The following is a 21,750-nucleotide window of genomic DNA, read 5'->3' as shown; positions in this document are numbered from 1 at the left end:
TAGTGAAATTTAGAACACAAGACGCGAGTCTGAGATGTCGTGAAAATGTCAATGATGGATATAAGGAGATATGCCCATGTATGGTTTTGCCTACGCCATATTCACGCCATTTTCAAGACGTCTTAGACATAGTGTCTTTCTAAAAAAAATTAGAGTAGCGCATATTTGATTCTCGTCGGGTGATATTTCAGTTTTACAATATTTAACGTAATCAAATATTGCATAACTTAACTTCGCCTCAAAACAAGAACTTATCCTGATCTCTATAAACGTTTAGGAAAGAAGACTATATGCTTTCACTATTAGCATTGTTGTTTCCATACTATTTTGACCCCCCCCCCCTTCTTCCAAAAACCTGCGGCACGGGGAATATTGCTTTTTCTGTACCCCCCTGTAGGGCCAATCTAAAGGCGAACATTGAAGGTGTGGCTCCATAATTTTATCCTAGTCGATCCTGTCAAATACTGCTTACGTGAAATTGTTTCCGGTGTAGAAAAATGAGAATGGTAATAAAAATGCATTTGTCTAAATCTAGATAATTTTTGCGCTCTAATTGAGTTTAAAAGGGCTGAAAAGGAGCGTGAAGGTAAAAATGTTATTAATGGTATTTGGTTTTGACCGTAAACTTTTCCACCTCCCACAATTTGAACTTATAAAAAGAGATGTCATCCAAGGAATGTCATCCAAGAGGCTAACATCATTCCGCCATGCAATACAGTCCAATAGATTTGCGTATCGCTTTCTATGGTTTTGGGGTGTTTAATACAATATTCATTCTAAAAATGAGAGTTAGTTTTTTATGGAAAGACCACGACAATGAAGTATTGCTCCTGGAATGAATAGAATTTTCAAAGATCCACAGCACTGGGCATTTAAAATTCCCATTAGGGACCCAATTAGGGTACTAAAGATGCGTTTCCCTCACTCCGGGGTAGAGATTTTCACAATATTAAAACTTGCATGCGAAGACATAGTTTGTGATTCCAGGAGAAATTTCTTTTTTCAGACAACAACGACGACATAAGAAGCTACTGAATCACAACTTCACTTATAGTGTTCGTTTATTGAGAAGCGCACAAAATAACGTACGAAAATAACGAAAGGAACAAAAAATATTTACATTGTGTGCGGATATATTGTATGGTGCATGGCTTATAAATTAAAGGAAATATATATTTAAAAATATGATAACGTATTCAAAGGTGCAAGTTTGTATTTTAGGCTGCATTGATTTAGATTATTTTCCAGTAAAATTTATTCTTAAAACCTGGTTTACACTGTCAAATTTTCTGTGCCTAAACCAGGCCCAACTTGCAGCAGCGGTGTGTCTATTATATCAGCAACAGTAAACTCCTGTGAATACATTTTCATGTAGTGCAACTCTATACTACATTTCTCACAAGTCATACTTGTACTTCCTGTATGACGTCATCAAGCACAACGTAACGTCTTTGGCTATTTAGTACGTCATAAATTGTCACAAAATTTGGTCGTGACGAAGGCGCGACTGTCCAGCAATTGTTCATCAAATTTCGGATAGTCTGTGACAAGTGAACTGGGCATTGCAAAAGTTCCAGAGATCGGATTTTGTCCGTGACTTCAGCGTTATTATACTGCTGATATGGTTGTAGCCCGTAAGAGAATATCTCCCATAACAACACCCCGAATGACCATATATCATTTTCGCTTGTTAAAACAAGTGAATCGAGTGCTTCAGGTGACATCCAACGAATTGGGAACAACGAATTATCCTGATGCAACCAATCATAGTCTGATGGATATTTATGAGTTCCAATACCCAGCATGGAAATCTTCACATTGAAATTACCTTCATTCGCTGAGATAAAACAATTCCTTGCAGCTAGATCACCATGAACATAACTAAATTCAGATAAATATTTCATCCCGTTAGCAATTTGGCAAGCAATATCCACGAGAATATCCTCGGATGGATTAATTTCACTCTGCTTCAAGAACTGATGAAGATTCATTTCGCTCAGATATTCGAAGACCACGAACTCCATGCCTTCCCCAGGGGATAAACCAAGCAAGCCTAATATATTCATATGTTGCAAGGGACATAATAATCTTGTCTCTCTACGGAATGTTTCTTTTTCGACAGAACTTGCATCGTCTGACAAAGTCTTGATAACAATATCCATGTTTGGTTTTCCATTTTCATTGATAAGTACACCTTTGAAGACTTTAAAGAACTTTCCATCGCTTATCACACTGATGTATTTCACTCGACCTCGAGTCAATTTCTAATACAAAAAAATTACGTTATGAGCAATGGACAATAATGTTTCAGAACCTTAGCAGATCACGATAAAAGTAAATGATCTGTGATTATCAATAGTACCAACAGCTGGCCAAAACGTAAGGGTAAGCCACACCAAATAATCAAAGGTAAGCACAAATTTCCGAAAAGGCCGTTTGTGTCAAATCACATTTCTGAAAAATTGTTTGCTTATATGCAAGCACGGTGATGCCTGGCTACGTCGAAATATATTGACGTGAAAAAATATTGTCGTAATATTTACGAAGTCGTCTACATCAATATATTTCCAAGACATATCATATCAGATGTAACACACTAAGAGAAATTGTAACAGAAATATGTCACTTACCTCGTTCAAAACAAAGGATTGAACTGAAGTACTTTCCCTGACGTCAATGAGCTGAGATGAGCTGCATTTTGCAAACGGTGTGGCAGAATTCTGGGGGGAATTATCAACACTTTCTTTAGAGTTTTGAACTTTCCAATACACAATAACTGTAATACAACCCAGCAAGATTACTGCGACGATTGCAATTACGACGTAGATTGTTCTTCCCAACGATGTACTTTCAACTCCTGATTTATGGAAAGCTGAAAAATAAAAGTGTCTCTCACAAGACTGGACGCTATATTTCTTAGACAATTTTGAGGCTTTCTTGAATTGAGAATTTTCTTTAATTTCTTTATCTGACTTTTTACAACAATACATTTTCCCCCTGCTTCGCAGAGCCACTACTGATAATTGAGGTTGAAAAAGTAACATTCTAATTACCGGAAGATAGATTATCACATCTTTTTACAGCACAGTATTCTCTTCTTCCCTTTTTACTGACATAGCACCATGGAGACTCAGCTTTACCTCCTGGATTGCGACAAAAATTATGCTTCCAAGAATAGCTTGGGCGTCGTTCATTCCAACGGATACAAAAGTTGCCAAACACAGTAACATTCACTGTTCCAAGATACGCTGCGCCAGAGTTATTGTAGCATTCATGGCTTGGTTCTATGTGTAGCAATTACTTGGTTAGTCGAGCAAGTGGAAGTAGAGATTCAGAGTGAATGACGGAGAGGCGAACTGTTTATCAGAGTAAGTTTTTTTTCAATTCTTAAAAGGCTTACGACACGTAAATAATGGCCGTACTAGGTGAAACTGCAGTAAATCATAATACAAAACTCACCATATAAAGTTGCATTTTCTCTTTTATTCGGTTTGATAGAAGTTTTTTCCTTAACTTTGCTAAATATTCCAAGATCAACACAATACGCCCCTTCCTCTGTGTTTGCACGTGGCAATTCTTGACATTTTGGGAGAATCATTTCTAAATATGACACAACATCACGACATACATCAGTCTTCAGCCTTGTGCAATCTTCCTGACACAATCGCGATTTTCTCTCATTGTGCGAACAAATAGGGAACAAATGGAAGCATATCGCAGGAATTCCAAATCGGGAGCAATTCTCGGAAATTTTAAATTTTTCGATCCTGGTTGAAATTTTGTCCTCCAACTCATATTGATAACCTTTCTTGTAGAAATATATCGTATCATTTTTGATATATTTGCTACAGAAGCCATTCCCCTTGTATTTGCCGCACCTAAAAGAAAATGAAAACTATTATCCATATATTCAACAACTATCCTTATTCACGCTTTTATATATGCGCATCAAAGTACTACTTACATATTTGGCTTCAGTTCAATAATCACTAAATCAACAAAAAAAGAAATTATTTGAAGCTTACGTAATCGATACGAGCCGTTGTACTGGAATATACTCGTGAATAAAAAATGGGAAGAAAAATGGTCCTATTTAAACAGACTCTCTCTGTGTGATGAATAATTATGAATACTTCAGATCATTAAGAATATAGTTTACTGCGTGAGGTAATGGTCAAAAGACGTAGTATGATTATTGGCCCTCATGACTAAGGAGAACTAATGGGTTGCAGAAACACACACGTAATACTTCGAGGACACGCAGATCTTTCATTTCATTGTGGGTTTTTTCTCCTATTTATAATCATTTTCACCTTTTTTTGGTTTTGGTTTTTCACAGCGTCTTCCTCGTCTTCCATTTCGTTTTGGCAAGGTTGAACATTCTGGGAAAATATCCGGAACTTGGTTTTTACAAAATTTTCTTTTCACTTTATGACAATCTTCCCTGCACAGTCTGTGCTTCATTACGTCATTTTTGACACACGATGGAAACATATAATAACACCAGGCAGCAGTTGCTAACTTGTGACATTCGGCTGACATGTTTGACCTGGACAGCGTATTCTGAATCAGAATTTCATGTTCGTCGGTTTTTGTTGGATCACGAAAAAAAACTTTTTTTCCTCGTAAATATTCTCCACACACTGAGCTTGCTCCAAAATAACCACAACTACACAAAATACAACAAAATATACATACTTCCAAAAAATAAATTTGGTTTTAAAATAAATAAGGCAGAGAAACCAATCGTTAGATGAAATATCTGTGTATGGGCGAAAAATATTTTGTAACGATCCGAAATAATTTCTGATTCAGAATTATGCCTACCTGGACTTGCTGTTAGTCTTCGAATGTTCTTAAAAGTTTAACAAAATTGAATTAGATTCAATATATGGATTCAAGAAATCAAGATGAAATTTTTCAGCTAAACAATATAACACGGACTTTCTTACTTGACAAATTAGCCCGAGGAAGAACAGTGAGCCAGCTGTGTGTTGAAACATTTGTAATGTAGTTGGATGCATGACATGTATATTTTCCAAAATCCTGCGTCCTAATACGTCGCATTTTCATTCTTGAGCTGTAGCGAAACCAGTGGGTTTTATAAAATGCATGGCCAGCTGGAATGTTTTTTCCATCTTTATACCAAGTTATAGTTGGAGGTATGTCTGTTGGCTTTACTTTACATTTAAAAACTACTGTGTCACCAACTGTCACTGTTTTGTTCTTCAATTCCAATTTGAATTCAGGTTTATCCACTAAAATCGAAGGAAAACATACATCAAAATGCGAAGAAAGAACAGCACTTTACCTTGGCTCTGACAGGTTTGGGATGCCGCGGGGAAGAGAAGATTAAATGTCTGTCAAAAAGAAGCTTTATGTTGGCACAACATTGGGATAAAGTTTTGGGGCGCAGTATCCCCAAAATAAATAAATTTGACGTGGCGTCTAAGATGTGGTTGTGCTTAAGTCACATCCACGCCATTTTTACAGCGTCTTTGCTAATGTCCCCTTCAGTACGGCCCTGTGGAAGAAGCATATATATCCAGTTGGTAGCGAAAATCGGGACGGAGATTCGTTATTCCGGAGAACAGCTTCCTAGAACACCCCCTTTTATTTTTACCATTCTAGGAGGTAAATATGAATGTTGAACAATTTGAATACAAATAAACTAGTAACTTACTTGTTAAATTAAGACGAACACATTTCTTGTGTTCTGGAGAGTTAACACTGGGTAATTTTGAACATGGTGGCACGAATGACGTCATATATTTAGCTCTACCGACATGGAATTCATTTGCACAGATAAATTGTTCCAATGCTCTGCATTCATCCTGACAGAGCATACGAGGTTTAGGATAGTTCACAGTCAAATCACAAGGCGGAAATGCTGACAAACAGAGGGCCTGGAAAGCGTATGGCTGACATTGCGATGATATGTAATCAGGAAAAACACGGACTAACGCGGTCATTTGTAACTCTTTCGCTGTTTGTGCTTCGAGCGGCTTGACAAACACAGACTGTTGACCAACGAATTTTGAGCATATGTTTCCAGCGTAAAGTTCACACTTGCTACACAACGAGATAAATTACACACATTTTAAAACTGAGCAATATGGTTACCTCTCCAGGGTAAAGTTGTTCGGTCAATAACTGTTTACTGAGTATAGTATTATGACTTGTATATGTGTGAATATAGTTGCCCTGTGGAGCTTAAATGTTGACAAAACTACTCAACCATCTTAGTAAAAAACGGAACAACACCTTTTAACTGAAGTATGCATAGCAAGGCTTGTATTATACATATGTTATAACGGCTGGTCAGTTAGAACACGAATAAAGGCGGGTATAAAAATAGACGAAAAACAACTAGACGAGAACTTCGACGTTTAGTTAATCACAGTTAATCGAAGGAAATTTCTGGTGTTAACCTTCCTCATGGGAGATGCATGTCTTTTAATCAAATGTTTGCGTATAAATAATTATCTGATTTAAAAGGCAGACAAGAAAGGTTCCACATGAACTGTTTTTTTTATTTCAGTCGTTCCTAAAAACATTTCATTAACTGAATTATGACCCAGCAACTATGACGTCTGTTACGTACAGAATGTATATTTTCATTGTTAAACATAAAATAAGATCTTCGTGGTTTTCTAATTTTTAGATATGTTGTATTTCTCTAAAGGCATTTGAACAGATTAGGCGTACTTTGGCATTCGTTCCAGCCTCGCTACGTTACTAATATCTACAATGAATATATTTAAAGCAGAATCATTATGAAAAATCAAGGTGTGAGGTCTCAGTTATCAACGATTATGGAACACGAGAATACATAACTTGATATTTTTTAAAAAAAATGTTGAAGTCTTACAACACAATGATAACATCAAAAGATGGATAGAAGATTTGTGAAAAACTTTTAAATAATATTTAAAGCAAACTTTAATATTTTTGTGAATAGCCGACTGGGTTCAATTATTCTCGGCAAGACATTGACCGCGCGCGTGCTTCACCTTTGTCCATTTGCGTAGATAAGATTCATTGCTGAGAGCTGAAATATTACAATGAAATCGACTGAATCTTTCAAGTGATGGACATAAAACATATGCAATTAATGTATCATTGAAAAAGCACTTAAACAAAAATATGCGCTATACCACATGAGTTATGGTATGACATGCAGCCAATCACATACAAGGGGGCTCCTTGCCATTAGATCATATACACATGCACACTAGACAAACACGACTAGCAAATTCCAAATAAGAATCTAATATTGCGATCACGAGAAAAACGACGCAAGTTGGACTTCAGTACAACCACGTTCAAGATTTGAGCCTCGATATAAGTTTTAGTGAAAAGTGTGCATGATAGTGGAACTAATTAACATCTTATGCATTATGCTCAACTTCCTTGTATGGTCAAATCATACAAATGAGGAAAATCTGCAGTTTAAATCAAATTTTGTAAAACGACCAAAAACAAAAGCTACGCGTCCACTTCTTTGTAGCGTATAACAACATAATGAGATTATATCTTCAAAGAAACCGGTATACTATATGATGAATTTAAGTATTAAACTTATTTGGAAAAACCCTTTATTAATCGAATTAGCAGTTAATAAATATATATATAATTGTATGAAGATGTACACTTTATTAAACCTTTATTTAAGAAAAATCGTTTTCATTTTATACAGCAAATTAAATTATCAAGTATTTCTATTCTGACCTCCGTGACCCTGTGCCTCTTGGCGAGACCACCCGACTGTAAATATGAATGGTTTGTGTTTGTCAGGGAATTAAAACAATCCGATCATATGGCGGTTTCGTGTTCTTAAAAAGGCTACATAAATATTCTTCCTGTATTGTCATTTATTTGTCATGCGCAAAATAGGAATAAATATCGTGAACGGGTGACGTCATGCATTACCTGTCGAATACACAGATGGTTAGTCTCATCAACACTTTATAATAATTATTAGACACAAATTACTAAAGAGACAGAAATACTGCCGTATGGATTACGTTTTTCAATACGTGAACACAGACTGAGTAATTTATAACAAAGAACTGTCTGGCAAGGAAATTGGACTATAGCTTTAAATATACACATTATTAGCGATAAACAAGATACACCCCCACAAGGAAAGTGCTGCAGGCCATCTAAATTATTAACAATGCGACCGCACACTTTCACACATATATATTAGGCAATATTATCAATTATTTCATCGCTCTTTGTGATTATTTCTATTCTCTTTGATTCTAATCTTATTTGATTGTTTTAGCCTGGTTGGTAAAAGCACGCAGAAATGAAAAATTTGTTAGGTCAGTCGGCCACACAACTAGACTAACCTAACAAGATGTTGGGGAAAATTTATATTACAATCAATAGGGCGAGATTACAACGTTTCTGTTGTTACGAACGTAAAATTGAGTATTAAGTTATTTTCTAAATGTTGAAATATTAGAATAATACGCGCGCATGCATGGAATGAACCTTAACTTTACGAGGCGCCACAATGCTCGGCGCCTAAAAAAATTTGAATTTTGATCCTCTAGATTACCAGAATTCAGAGTTGTTGTAGAAGAAGTAAATGTTCCACTGGAGAACAATCAGTAGCACGTAAGTCAAACCCCTGTCTCTTACTTGCTCAAAATTATTCTGCCCTCAGTGGTAAGATCACGTTTTGAAGATTCAACTACTACCGCTACACAAGTCTGAATGTGTATTTTTAAAAACTTTCCATTCAGGTGCCAATTAACGATTGCAGAAACTGTGGATTCGTAAACAGACTGAAAATTGTGAATTCCTATCTCAGGTTTAACAAATCGTTTCAGGCTGCTAGTACGTTATATTATCTTTTTCGTGTTTTAATTTCCAAGCAAAAAAGCGTGCACATTTTATGCTGTTTACGCATCCCTAAGAGGGGGGCGTGCCCGATGTTTATAAGATATGCTGATATCAGCACTCCTCTTCTACATGGACTAATAGATTTCTATGTTATTTCTACGTAGGCCCTTGGCTTAGGTCGAATCGTCGAGAAGTGTTTTGCAAGCAGTTGGTGAACAACGTTTAATCAGAACATATTTTTAATAGTTTCCAAAATGTCATGCCACGTTCTAGACTGTATCTCGTTCTAACGAAATTACTCCGGCGGACTTGGAATGTCATCGTTTATGAAATGGGACGTTCATGGGTGGCAAAATTTCAATTTTTAGAACCAATCCTACCGAATCACCCTTTTGTGATGATGCCTAATTCCGATTCCAAAATTTGAAAAAAATAAAATGATTTTCTTTTTTATTTTCCTAAAGATCTTGTTACTGTTTCAATTGGTGCCTAATTTAAAAGAAATAAAGACAACACCCTAAAATATCTATTAATTTTTTTTATTTTTAACTAAACATACCTATCTACGAAAATTAACATTCCTTTTATAAGTATAGCCTACAACCACACGTTTTTTTTCCAATTTGATGACATATTGTCAGATTTGAGGAAAGTATTCAGCGGTTCAGTGAGAATCTCCTTTGTAGTTGAAAGACCAGAATCTTCTTAAGTTTTAAACCAATCAAGTTCAACAATTTATTGAGAGGCTGACAATTGATGGCAATTATCACAATACAATTGTTGCGTTCTTTATAACATAACATAGATAAAATATACCAGCTGAGGAACACATCTCAGAGAATTGTCACTCATTACCATTGCATTGGAATTTTTCAATACTAAATGCAGCATTTCAAGAATCAACATGAATGAAAGCAATCAATACGTGTGAAGGAAAACGCACATGCACTGTGAGAATCTCTATTATCAAGCAAGGCTCGAGATTTAGGGGGCCTGAGAGTATTTTACACTCCTCCTGAAGACGCCCAGTATTGAAAAATATCATAACTTTATTCATCAGAAATAAGTTTCATATAAACACAATTATATCTGCATAAAGAGCACCGCAACTAAAGAATTAAAATGTAAATTATTTAATATCACTTTCTTAGAAGTTATCTTTACTTTAAAATCGGGCTAATATTCTAGACAAGAAATTGAGGCCAATAATTCCAAAAAACATGGTATAATCCGATTTGAGACAGAATTAACGTTACCATGCACGTCAATCCTGTAATTTCAGTAAACCAATTATGTATCGAACTGAATTCGTCTTTTGAAGTCGAGCAGGTATACAGTGCTGCAAAAGAGAACTTCAGAGCACTTGAAAAAGTATGAATGAAAACTTAAAATGTCTCTCTCTTCGTAAACAGTCCTTTGAAGAAGCATCGAGACGTTTATGATAAATATGTCTTCTATTTTGAATTGTTCTTATATATTTTATGTATTTGAAAGGACAGACACAGCAGTCATCTTGGATTAAATTTGCACGAATCTGTCGCGTGGCTTCATTGGGAAGGTGGTATCACGAACGTGGGGCGCCAGTATATTTACAACAGTAGTTTAAATTTCTAAGTGATTTCTATATATTCAGGTAGTTCATATCTAATCACACAAGAGAAGTAAAATGCATGAATCGAGCAACCTTCGGGTGAGTAAGCAGAGTGTCACTGCAAGCAAACGTTATGATTTAGAACAATATGGTTAATGTTTCAGGAGAAATAACTATACTTCAATTAGTTATCATCACTGATGTAATGATATTGATATCAACCAAAGATTACACAGTTTATATCAACGAATTACAGTGTATATCGAAAAATTAAGGCGTGGTTTCTCTCATTTAAAACAAATCATATCATTGTCGTGTGGTGATTGGTACATAAATCATACCCATTTCACTCAAGAAGTTTAAAGTGACATAGCTACGATTATAAAGATGATAATGGTATGGATTTAAGGTGATTATAAATTCTTCAACCACACTATACCTAACGATGTGTTCAATAACGAACATTTTATCTAAAACATATTTTAATCATCATCGTCAAAAGTGAACTGTCAAAAGTTAACTACAGAATAAACAAGACATTTTTATAGGAACAAAAGGCGGAAAATCAATCAGATTTTATCGGTTCATTGCTATACCAGAAGCACGTTCTAGATCAACTCAATGAATAACAGAATTCACCAACGTAAATTGTTATACAGCGTAAAAAATTCCCATTACAATAATTCGGTAATATCCCAAGAAATATTCTATATATGTGCATGGTCAATTAATACATGCATGGTCATAACAACCTTTACAGATAACCTAAAAATCAAGCGCCACTCGCTTGTCTTTCTTGTTTTCTCACAATTTTAAAGACAAAATCAAAGTAGCTCCAATTGATTTCCTAGAACGCTAAAAAACATAAAAACTGCAACCCATTTGGCAGTTATAATTGGTGCAACCGTCGATGACGATGTTTGAAATATGATGTTTCAAATTAGAAACTGCACGAAAGTGATAGAACGACGTTTAGACTTGATGTTACATTAGAATGCAATCATTTTTTGAGGAGTGTTTTATACATGAAAACAACTTAAAGAGGTTTTATATAAAGTCTTTCTACAACTAAAAGAAATTGTGCCTGCATGTGGTACATATGGTTATATAGGTCCGAACGGTTAGGACCGTCTGACAGTGCATGACGAAGGTGTAATATACTCTTGACAACCTTATACAAATCAGTTCATAAAATTCCTATAAGACGTTTCATAGTCATAATGTAGCTCCCGACGTAAAAAGGTTTTGTAGATTAAAGGTTCAAGCTTGACGTTCATGAAAACACGCAGTTTTCGATTAATCATCTGATTTAAAAGAATCGAAAAATACTTCGCGGGCAATCCAACGTTCCAGGATACGGGTAATCTAACCGTATACATTTTGAAACATCTAATTTTGTTATAAAATATTTATCCTCAATAAACATTACAAAATTTCCCCAAAGAATGACAATGCTGATGTTTTAAATAATATCATACAAAGATCGATAACCGTGACAATGTACTAATTGTTTTTATTTTGGTCTTTTATTCGAATTAAAAAATTTGTAGTCCTAAGAAATGAGACAAAAGAGAAGATAGATGGGTTGGCTTTTATTTCTGTCATTGATTAATCAATTTGCAATTGTCTCAATAATTAATCTTTCTGCTTTGAAAGTTTCCGTTGCGTTTGATACAAACATGATTATTTTGAGAGAATATTCCAACCGTGCAAATATTTCAGTAAAGTTACAGAAACCTTTGAAAAATGTGTTGGTTATATCGAACATTACATATACAACTGTGCTTAGAAAGGAAGAATACGGTTTGTTACACCGAGTGTGAGTCTCAAAAAGAGATGTTTGAACTATAGTCTATACTTAAGAAAAAGCGACAATCATTAATCTTGGTGAAATTTGATTTTATGTTATTTGAACGACAAGTGCTAAGTTGAAAACATGCTGTAATCGAAAATACATCACAAAAGAAAGATAATTGACGATTAAAATAGATGTTTTCTTTTAATTGAGCTCGGCAAGTAATTGTTCCTTGACAAAAAGCAAACAATACTGGATATATTATACTATTGTGCGCGCCGTATATCAATAAGTGCTGGTCGGGATAACAATCTATCATATATAGTGTTGTCAACGATGAAGAATTTGCAACCCAGCACGAAATTAGTATAATCCTCAAACAACTGCAACACTTAAGATACGATAGCATTATACCAATGAGGTAACTCTATTGTAGACGACTTAAAAATACGTCTAGCTCTACTCCAAACTAAATAACTGAACTATGAAGCCAGGACAGAGGAATCTTCGAACTTATTGATTATGTATAACCCAAAAAGCTTTTGCTTTCTAATTTTAGCAGCGCAAACAACGCAAACAACGTGAATGTGTTGATGAACATTCTAGAGCACTTCAAGCAACGATGTTATACTCTAATTTGTGCCTCTGGTTGCGACAAATTCTATGTCGTGTATTTTTCATTCCATACATTGATTGTTAAATTTATTATCTAATAATAATATCACAATTATAATGGCTGTATAACATAACACAAAACTATATGGAAGATCTAAAGGCAAAGCGACAGGACATTGTTCTTATTTCAATGTCATAAATTTAAGAGGTATTAAGAGCATTGGAAGTATGAAAATTAGTGGGCAGTCACGCGTTCCCTGTAATCACGAAATCAAATAACATTTCATAACATAACCTGAAATACTTGGTATTCAGTCATGTCTAGATTGACTGTCACTATCCAACCTTTTAGCATGGATTGTATTTCTGGCGAACAATTCAGTAATGGAGAGCTGCCAAAAGGCTAAATGCCAAAGCTACTAAAAGTTGGTTGCTGCATGGTCTTCGGTACTAATAACAGCGCTTATATGCTAAAGAGTAAACACAATAAATACCTTAAGACCTTAAATGTCGGTTTATTGTCGAGGCGAATGAAATAAGATACAATACAAGACAATTTTCAAATCATCATGAAACTAATTCATATTTTGATAAGTTGGCTTCGAATTTTTTTCAGAATGAAAAGTCCGCCTGGAAATATCGCAATTTACTAACCCAGCTAGTGATTTACTTAAGTAGGATCGTAAGAAATTCTTTATCAAGACACTTTGTATCCCACACTTAAAGGATTGTGTTGGCGTAATGACGCGAGAAGAAGACCAGTGCAAACATGACATGGAGAAAGGTCATTTCTCTGATAATCAAATGATCCGCTACATGAAAAGCTGAAATTTCAATCTACTAAGATTGTTTTGACAAAACTGCGGGTAATTGATAGCACTTGCTGTTTGAAATCCACGCTCAATAGAATATTGTAATTATAATACCAAAAATACCATTGAAGAAAACCAATATTGGTCTTTGTTGAAATCCAATTTCTGTGTTTATGACCATATGCGAGCCACATGGAAACACAAAATTTGTGGTAATTGTACGCTATTAATAGACTGGTTTCCCCGTAACTCAGTAAACATTGCATTATGTTGGCCACGATAAGCTTGTTAAGTATATAACCTAATATGTTTTACCATAAAGCAAAGGAATATTCGTTTCAAGTCAATGAATGATAACAGAAAAGCATTCGGAAGGCGCCATACGGTGTTGTTAGCTGGTTTGTCATGCTAGACGCCGCAAACAATATCATGTATATCAAAGTTAGCACGAACATCCTGACTGCAAGTGTTGCTTTAAAGCACAATTTAAATATTTGCATAAGGCTGGAACGAGGGAAGACACAATATAAATGTGATAAACACAAGAGAATGCAGGATTGATCGCAAGCTGGTTGTAGTTAAGTTGTAGATTCTTGGTTGCCCATTGTGTAGTATTAGGTTACATACATGCAACTCAGTAAATGCCAGTTTATAAACCAAAACTTTCTACTTCCAAGCCACGCAATGTACTTATGTGTCAGTAAACGGAAAAGTTAGCATATTAACTAGAATTCTAAACCACTACCCTACGTTCTCGGCCCATACCTGGGTAGCCGGCCATCTCCCGATGAAACATAATCTTGTGTCCGTGATTCTATGCAAAATAAATACGGTTCACTATATATAATGTTGAAAATACCATAACATAGAGAGATATCAAACTCTAGTCATCATTACGACCTTTACTTTACTTCACAAGTATTAGAGGAAATTGCTAACTTATGAAAGAAATACGCACGAAGTTATAGCGAATTGTACTGGAATTTAGCGCAATGTTGTTGAGTATTTAACGCAAAATTCGACGCACATCGAGACAAATTGTGCAAGTTCGACCAAGATGCCAAAAGGAAATCAATTAAATAAGAAAACAATCCATCGAGTTCTAATATGTATGTTTATTGAACAAATAATATATAGACTGTCCTAGACATATTATTACGTTTTCTATTCAACTTTGCGCGATTTCCTTACTCCTAGCGCGAACTGTAGGTATCCACTGCTATTTGACACGCTTAATATTGCGTTGTTTTGCCACGATCTAGGACAAGACGATAGAACAGTAGACATACAACATTTCTAACATACCTGCACGATCAGCGTAAGTAATAAGAAATTGCAGCAAAACAAAGCAAGTAAGTCGAGACATGATTATTGATCACAAGCTATTAAAGACAGATAACTTTATGTTCCTTCTATGTTCTACGACACCATCACATCACTGATCATGAACCTCTCAACTTTCCTTCTTATGACGTCATTAAGCTCCTCCTCTCATCTTACATAAAATTAAATTAACAAGGAATTTCTAAAGGCGTTATTCATTGCTCCAAGCGAAGTCCTTCTTATGCGGTAAGAGTGTAAAAACCTGAAATGTCTCACGTATGTTGAATGTAGGAAGCATTTGTAAATATCACGTTCTACTTAACAAGTGGTTTGGTAGTAAAAGTGGGAGAGGTATATAGTTCACGCTGAGATTGTACCAGCATGTGGTATATAGGATGTTTGCTAACATACAGTACTAAGCAAACATAAGGATAATGCTTCTGATCTGTCATCTTTCACGCCATATAATAATGCTCATTACGCGTTCATTTCGATTCAGTAAAGGTCGGTATGCTGACCAATACTGACCGTCTCGGGCGGTAACTTCAATCCATGGGTGATCAATGACATGAATTATTACAACATTGGAAAAACAGGAGGCACAAAAACACGATATCAAGTACATTCCGTCCCTTTATGATTGGCCATTAAGAACCAAAACGGAGTAAATCGTAAGTCTAACACGTTGCACCCTGGTGAGAGTCTTGTTCTAATCACTCAAAAATGGCGGCCATTAAGTATTCGTCTTTCAACATGTACTCCACAATAATATAGGCAATTTCATTGGCATTCACGAAGAATACCAAACTTTATAAAATGATGAATTACTATTCATGACTGAATAAGATAGAGGCTTCAATACATTTGGTCAATAATAATACATTTGGTGGAATATCAATCACATGCAGCAAAACAAACTTTTAAACACAGTGTGGTCACCATGTTAATTTGCTGTGACGAAATGTACAAAAAATGCACAATACTATATAATTATTAAAATGACAGCGTGGAGAAGTTGAAATTAATTGGATTTTCTATTAAAAGATGGTATGTGCGTGTTATTTGCGCATGCTAGCACTGGCAACCGTACACCTCAAATATCTTTCATTTCAAATTAATCATGGCGAGATTTTGATGTGATCACGTCCTGTGCTCTCCAACTGTTAAAAGAAACAAATTGTTTGAAGGGGTATACCATTGATATAATAACATTTCCTTTAAAGCAATTCATCTCTCAGTCAGTCAGTCATATCCATACCGCCTCTCATTTCATTCACCGTATATAACGCCATAATTAGGGAAATCATCTTCATACGTTTTGATTTTAAGAAAATGCCCATCGCGATATCCATTAGTTTCGCAAAAACGAACGGTAGTATTTATGATCGAAAAATCTGTGTCTGTAAGCTATAATATTTTGCTGATGGTTCGTTCATGAGTCATGCAGATTGTATTTGTTATTTTAATCTGAAAGTCAAACATGTTGCTGTCACTTAGTGATTAACAAGGTCAACATTGATTCAAGCCACAGAAGGAAAACCCCTTGAGGATGACATATCAGTATTTCGTTTCTACTCGAGTGCTGCCTTTTTTATTCATAAACCAGAAAGTATTCCTAAGACAAAGAGAAAATACCAAGCTGCTTTGCCACTACCTTAAATCGAAATAACACGAACACTCTCACACAAAAAACTCAAAACATTTTTTAGTGGTAACCATAGAATGGTGCTTAAACGTAATGATTCCTAATGGAAAAAAGCTTTATAACCTTACAAGCGTTGACAGATTTCCCCCTCAATATACTCCTCATTCACCACGGTCAATATGGGTGTAAAAAGACTTGACTTTGATTTATGGCGCTCGATATTTCATATATCAATATTCAGCTCAGCCAAGCGGAATGGAAAACAACTTTTTTGGCAAAGCCAACAAACTTGAACACGCTATCACCCAGATTCCACAATCCTTGTGGAAAGTGAGAGTCTCTATTGAACCACTCAACTTAACTTTGAGGAGTTATAGTGTCTTATTGTGAGAGTACAGAACTATAGTCAAATAAGGACTTGCTATCTTTAATATCGACTACATCATCTAAATATAGGGCATTTCAATATCTGTTTGGGCCTTTTTGTCGTTTTCTCGCATTTTAGTGTCTGTGTATAAACATTAGCAACAATTGAGAATTCTGTCACAGAATCAAGGAACATCTGCCATTAGCGACAGTAGACAATTTCATTAAATAACAGAGAATGCCGCAAAAGGAGTGTAAAAACCGCAAAAGGAGTGTAAAAAGGCATTCGGGAAATGCAAATAGTTTGTTTTGTTTTGTGTTCTGCTTTAGTTTTCAACACTTTAGAACAAGACACTTGTGATCACATGATTCGTTTTCCCGCCTAATGATTGACATTGCCTCCTTCGTAATAAACAAGTTTCTAAATGTGCTTCATATTGTATGAATGAATAGAAGTAGACAATATATTATTGCACTCCTTTCGTACCCAACAAACTACATTCACAACTCGTAGCCACAGTTCAACTAAAAGCCACAGTTCTCATACAGTACGCCACTCTTTGTTAAGTGAATATACAAGGCAGTTCAAAATCTGTTGTTGATATTAATATAAACTCAAGGAATTTTGAAAAATGTCAGCTTTTACGTGTCAAGGACAATAAAAAATAGCTGAATGATTGTTAGTTTTTAGAAAGAGCTTTAAAAACGTTTGTTAGAAGAACTCTTAGAGTTTGTTAAAGATTCGTTCTTCAATATCTTGACTATTAACTGTTTGCCAATTTGAAATACAGAACATTTATTTGAAATAACTTTGAACATTTTTATTGTGTATTTTACTTTATCCATCTAGGATTACATTTTACTGTACAGTTTGATGACGTCACTTATAGGATTAACGTTTGAATTACAAAATCAGTGCATAAGGCATTGTGCATAGATCACTATAATTTCAAGTCTAAATTCAGACACAGTTATTTAAGCAGAATATGTGTCAAATTAATTACAACCGGTAACAGTAAAAATAAAGTCGTTAATGTGACCTAACATCTATCATTAATGCAAGCTTGACAGAGTCGAAATGAATATCGCGTTAGATAATATATTACATACAATGCCAGTGGCTTTGAGACGGAGTGGAAACATAGTGAATTTTGTGTCTGGTTTAATAACAGCTGATATCTCGAGCTAATATATTTATGTTCCGAGTCTGCTTGATTATCTTGTAAGATAATCACGATATGATAAGTAAAGTACACTTATTAATTTTATGGCATAATAAGCCTTTTCTAAATTGGCAATATAATGGACACAGAATTTTTCATCGGCACCGACGAGCACGTATACCCTGAAATTTAATTAAGCTGGAATCAATTTTCATATTTGTTTTGATGATACATCACAATCATTCGTAATTCAACATTGAACCACTGAGAAAGAAATTTCATATTAATTTTTTAATCTAGTCTTTCTGGCGACTTCCCTCATGAGTTTGGTGTTTAGGGTTCGCAGTGAATGCCCCTCTCCTCCTGATGCTGAGAACTGAGTGATGGTGTTTACTGTTTAGATAATTTCTTCTAAGTTATGACAATATAATAACCAGACGAGTTTGAAAATTGTCGCAAAATATATGACACTGCCATACTTCAATACAAGAAGATTAATTAACACATATTTGTACTAATTTTAAATAATAAAAGAAGCAAAAATGACTTGTTGTGTTCTCACATTAGCCGAACACAGTCGGCGACTTCTTTTTATAGATGCATCCTTTTGGGAAGTGATTTATGAAACAATTAATTTTCAGCATGTTTCGCAACATTAATAAATAACTACTGCGTCAATTGTTATGTTCTGTTTGACTATTGAAGTAACCGATTTTTTGATCATTTGATCGAGTAGCCGTCAAACTCAAAAAGCAATGTTTGCGCCTTTGATAATATCCTGTGTTTTTCACTAAATTTCCTTCAATTTACCATCACTCATAATCCATTATGTCCGAATGTTAGTTTTCTTGTTGATAGACCTCAATCATTTCATTGTGGCAAAAGTTATAAGATCTTTCAAAATACATCATTATTTATTTGACTGCAATCGTCAGTGCAACCACGCTAGCATACTGAGATTTACCGTCATACTGTGTCGGTATGCTTTCTAAAACACAAATCATAATTGAAAAAATTGAATTAAAATATTTTTAAAGTAGCATTAACAGATGAACATATTGGTTATATTGATGTGCGTGATTCGGAAATGTGTAAAAAATCACTTTTAATTACTGTAATTAATCTTCGTTGAACTCGCTCATAGACCGATAATTACTTGAAATGAACCTGATTTCATTTATTTAAGAGATCAAAATCACTGTGAGAAGACGTTGACTACAAAGGTCTGCGGCTTTTACCTTAAATAACGGGTTTATCAACAAACTGCTGACAATAGGCTAGCATTGTCTTAATACACAAAAATATGATACAAAATTGATATAGCAAACGAGGATGTGATTATGACGGGCAAGTTACAAGTTTTCAAATCGACTTTTGATTGATGTGATTCATATAGCTACGTCGAGTCACATATGTTCGATGAGGCACGAATAGCTCTACAGGTTTGACTTTGGTTGAAAAGTTATCCATCTCTTTTTTAATTAATAAACTGTCCAAAAGGCCCCTGCAGAGATCAATTAAGAGCTAAAGATTTGTCTACGATTTTGAGTACTTGTCAATGGAAAATAGGATTTGGACGTGTCAGGAATAAAAAAGGAACTGTACGGCCAGAATTCGAGAACTTCTTTTTCTTCACAGATGTGGAGTGTAGAACTGATAGTAGCCAGAAACCCCATAACTATAGTTAAACAACATATTTAAACCAGCTATTTCATGAATTACTTTCCAATAATACATTGTATTTATACCGTGATTTTTCATTGAATTAAATCCAATTTAGGAATTCTGATGAAGTTCATTGCGCTTGTGCCAATTGCCATCAATCACACTGTCACTGCGGAGGCTGGGACTGGGAGGTGACAATCCAGTGTGAAAAATAAGGGAAGTACTTCAAGATTTCCTGAAATAATTTTTTCAAGAGTGTTTAATTCTTTTAAAATTATCTCAGATTTCATCACCACTCCTACATCAAGTCACAAGGTAATAGGGCTAAACCACTAATAGTTTAACTGCAAATGGTTAGAAAATTACTGACTGTAAAATACATTGATGAGTATTTAAGACACAATGTAGGCCAAGAATAATACCGCAGAGAAATACTTCATAAAAGATAGCCCAAGTGTGGCAAATCGCGTTTCCGAGAGTCGAAACCTCCTAGCCTTTCAGACGTTTTAGGCCATACGCCTGCAGCCATGTTTTGATGTCTTAAATTATTCGTCATTGGCAAACAAAATAAGTTTTAAATCAGCACACATCGTTCTTTCACAGTACAGTATATCCTGTCATTAGAGGGTGCAATGGAAAGATTCTTGTCTGCGGTATGAAGACTTGCAGGAATAAGTGGGAAAAAAGTAGCAGAAGAAGAGGAACAACCTTTGCTTACGAACAATATCCAAACAACCTGGTCACCAACAAAATTTACATTTATACGTATTTGTTTATACCATAAGTTCATACCACGATAGGTCAGTCCACGGGTCAGTTTGTTTTCAAGCAGTTGATTGCAGAATAATATACAAAATCTGGCCATCTATTTATATCAAACCCCTCTTGTGATTAACAATGATAGATTTTTCATTTTGACCATGTGGTGTGAGGCCCGAAATTGCAAGGTAGTGCCGTAGTGGCCTTTAAATTGAAAATTGCGCTCTAAAATTAAAACTCCTAAGAGTTTCAAAAGTTAAGCTTCCAGGATAAGCTTTTATGTCTTTGTCTTTACATTTAAGGTAACGCCATGATGAACAGAGTAGAGGGGAAGATACCTCGCTAGGGTCCATCAAATTTTGTTTTTCTTGAATGAGACTATTGTATATTGTAAGAGGTTTGCCTTTGTAAAGTACAAAAATAGACAAACAGGGATGCAAACTACTAGTCTTATCTATTAGGATCTATGTGGAAAGATGCAAAACATCCTTCTTAAACACATGCATGAAAAAGGTTGTGGAAGAAAGCCATAACATGAGAATAAGACCTCATGTCTTGCCAAGAGCCTCATTTTTGAGTTATGCCTGGTACAATTATAGAATACCCTGCTAATAGTGCATTTATATGTTAAAGATCTGTTTAAGGAACAATTTTAGAGTATTGAATTGCCCCGTTCTTTAAAAATAGTGTTTATTCTTGTTCTCTGGAGGTCCAATGCAATAAGAAACATAAAACAAAGTACATTTATCTATAAGACTATATGGCATTCACTGTTAAGAGTTGGCAGGGTATTCTATAATTGCTCCCCCAAATACATAGGAGTGCGTGAAATTCTGACAATTTTATAGAAAAATAATCACTATTTACGCTCTATTATACTAAAATGTATAATATACTTTGATAAGATCGCTCTGAGAATTTCAACGACATCCATTATAGAATAGGAACGATAACTCATTTAATAAAGTTCGCCAATATTTTTATTGTAGTTCCGCCATATTTCTTGTGTAAAACTTCAAAGGTTCTGACGTCAGATTTAGGGGATCGTTGAACATCGGGTAACCGGGCTCATGTAAACAGCCTTATGTATGTATATATATATATATATATATATATATATATATATATATATATAATATATATATATATATATATATATA

General features: G+C 34.9%; 1 protein-coding gene and 1 long non-coding RNA gene across 2 annotated transcripts; one reads left to right on the top strand and one right to left on the bottom strand.

The window, feature by feature from the left end:
• Positions 1–1,056: 1,056 nt before the first annotated feature.
• On the bottom strand, positions 1,057–15,352 carry LOC114535849 (tyrosine-protein kinase transmembrane receptor ROR2-like). The gene is made up of 11 exons (XM_028557163.1): positions 14,975–15,352; positions 14,435–14,483; positions 5,684–6,072; positions 4,953–5,258; positions 4,828–4,855; positions 4,314–4,669; positions 3,965–3,989; positions 3,460–3,878; positions 3,054–3,284; positions 2,631–2,872; positions 1,057–2,264 (listed from the first exon to the last, which is right to left on the bottom strand). Exons 1-11 carry the CDS (start codon positions 15,033–15,035, stop codon positions 1,404–1,406), a joined length of 2,967 nt encoding a protein of 988 aa, XP_028412964.1. The 5' UTR covers positions 15,036–15,352; the 3' UTR covers positions 1,057–1,403.
• Positions 15,353–15,371: 19 nt separating this feature from the next.
• Positions 15,372–21,665, top strand: LOC114535850. Its single transcript, XR_003688367.1, has 3 exons — positions 15,372–15,663; positions 19,947–20,146; positions 20,435–21,665. It is a non-coding gene; the product is annotated as an uncharacterized LOC114535850 (long non-coding RNA).
• The last annotated feature ends 85 nt before the right edge of the window (positions 21,666–21,750 follow it).

Source organism: Dendronephthya gigantea, unplaced genomic scaffold (genome assembly GCF_004324835.1).
Source record: "Dendronephthya gigantea isolate DGI-Jeju-01 unplaced genomic scaffold, DenGig_1.0 000127F, whole genome shotgun sequence".
Lineage (NCBI taxonomy): Eukaryota > Metazoa > Cnidaria > Anthozoa > Malacalcyonacea > Nephtheidae > Dendronephthya > Dendronephthya gigantea.
Note: the sequence above shows the minus strand (reverse complement) of the source record. Positions and strands in the feature narration are given on the sequence as shown.

Bases quoted from the DNA above. Each gene is read 5' to 3' on its own strand.
- LOC114535849 (XM_028557163.1), bottom strand. From the start codon at position 15,035: ATGTCTCGACTTACTTGCTTTGTTTTGCTGCAATTTCTTATTACTTAC. The intron at 4,670-4,827 runs GTAGGCATAATT...TATTTTGTGTAG, and splicing joins AAGACTAACAGCAAGTCCAG to TTGTGGTTATTTTGGAGCAA. The intron at 3,879-3,964 runs GTAAGTAGTACT...ATTTTCTTTTAG, and splicing joins ATTGAACTGAAGCCAAATAT to GTGCGGCAAATACAAGGGGA.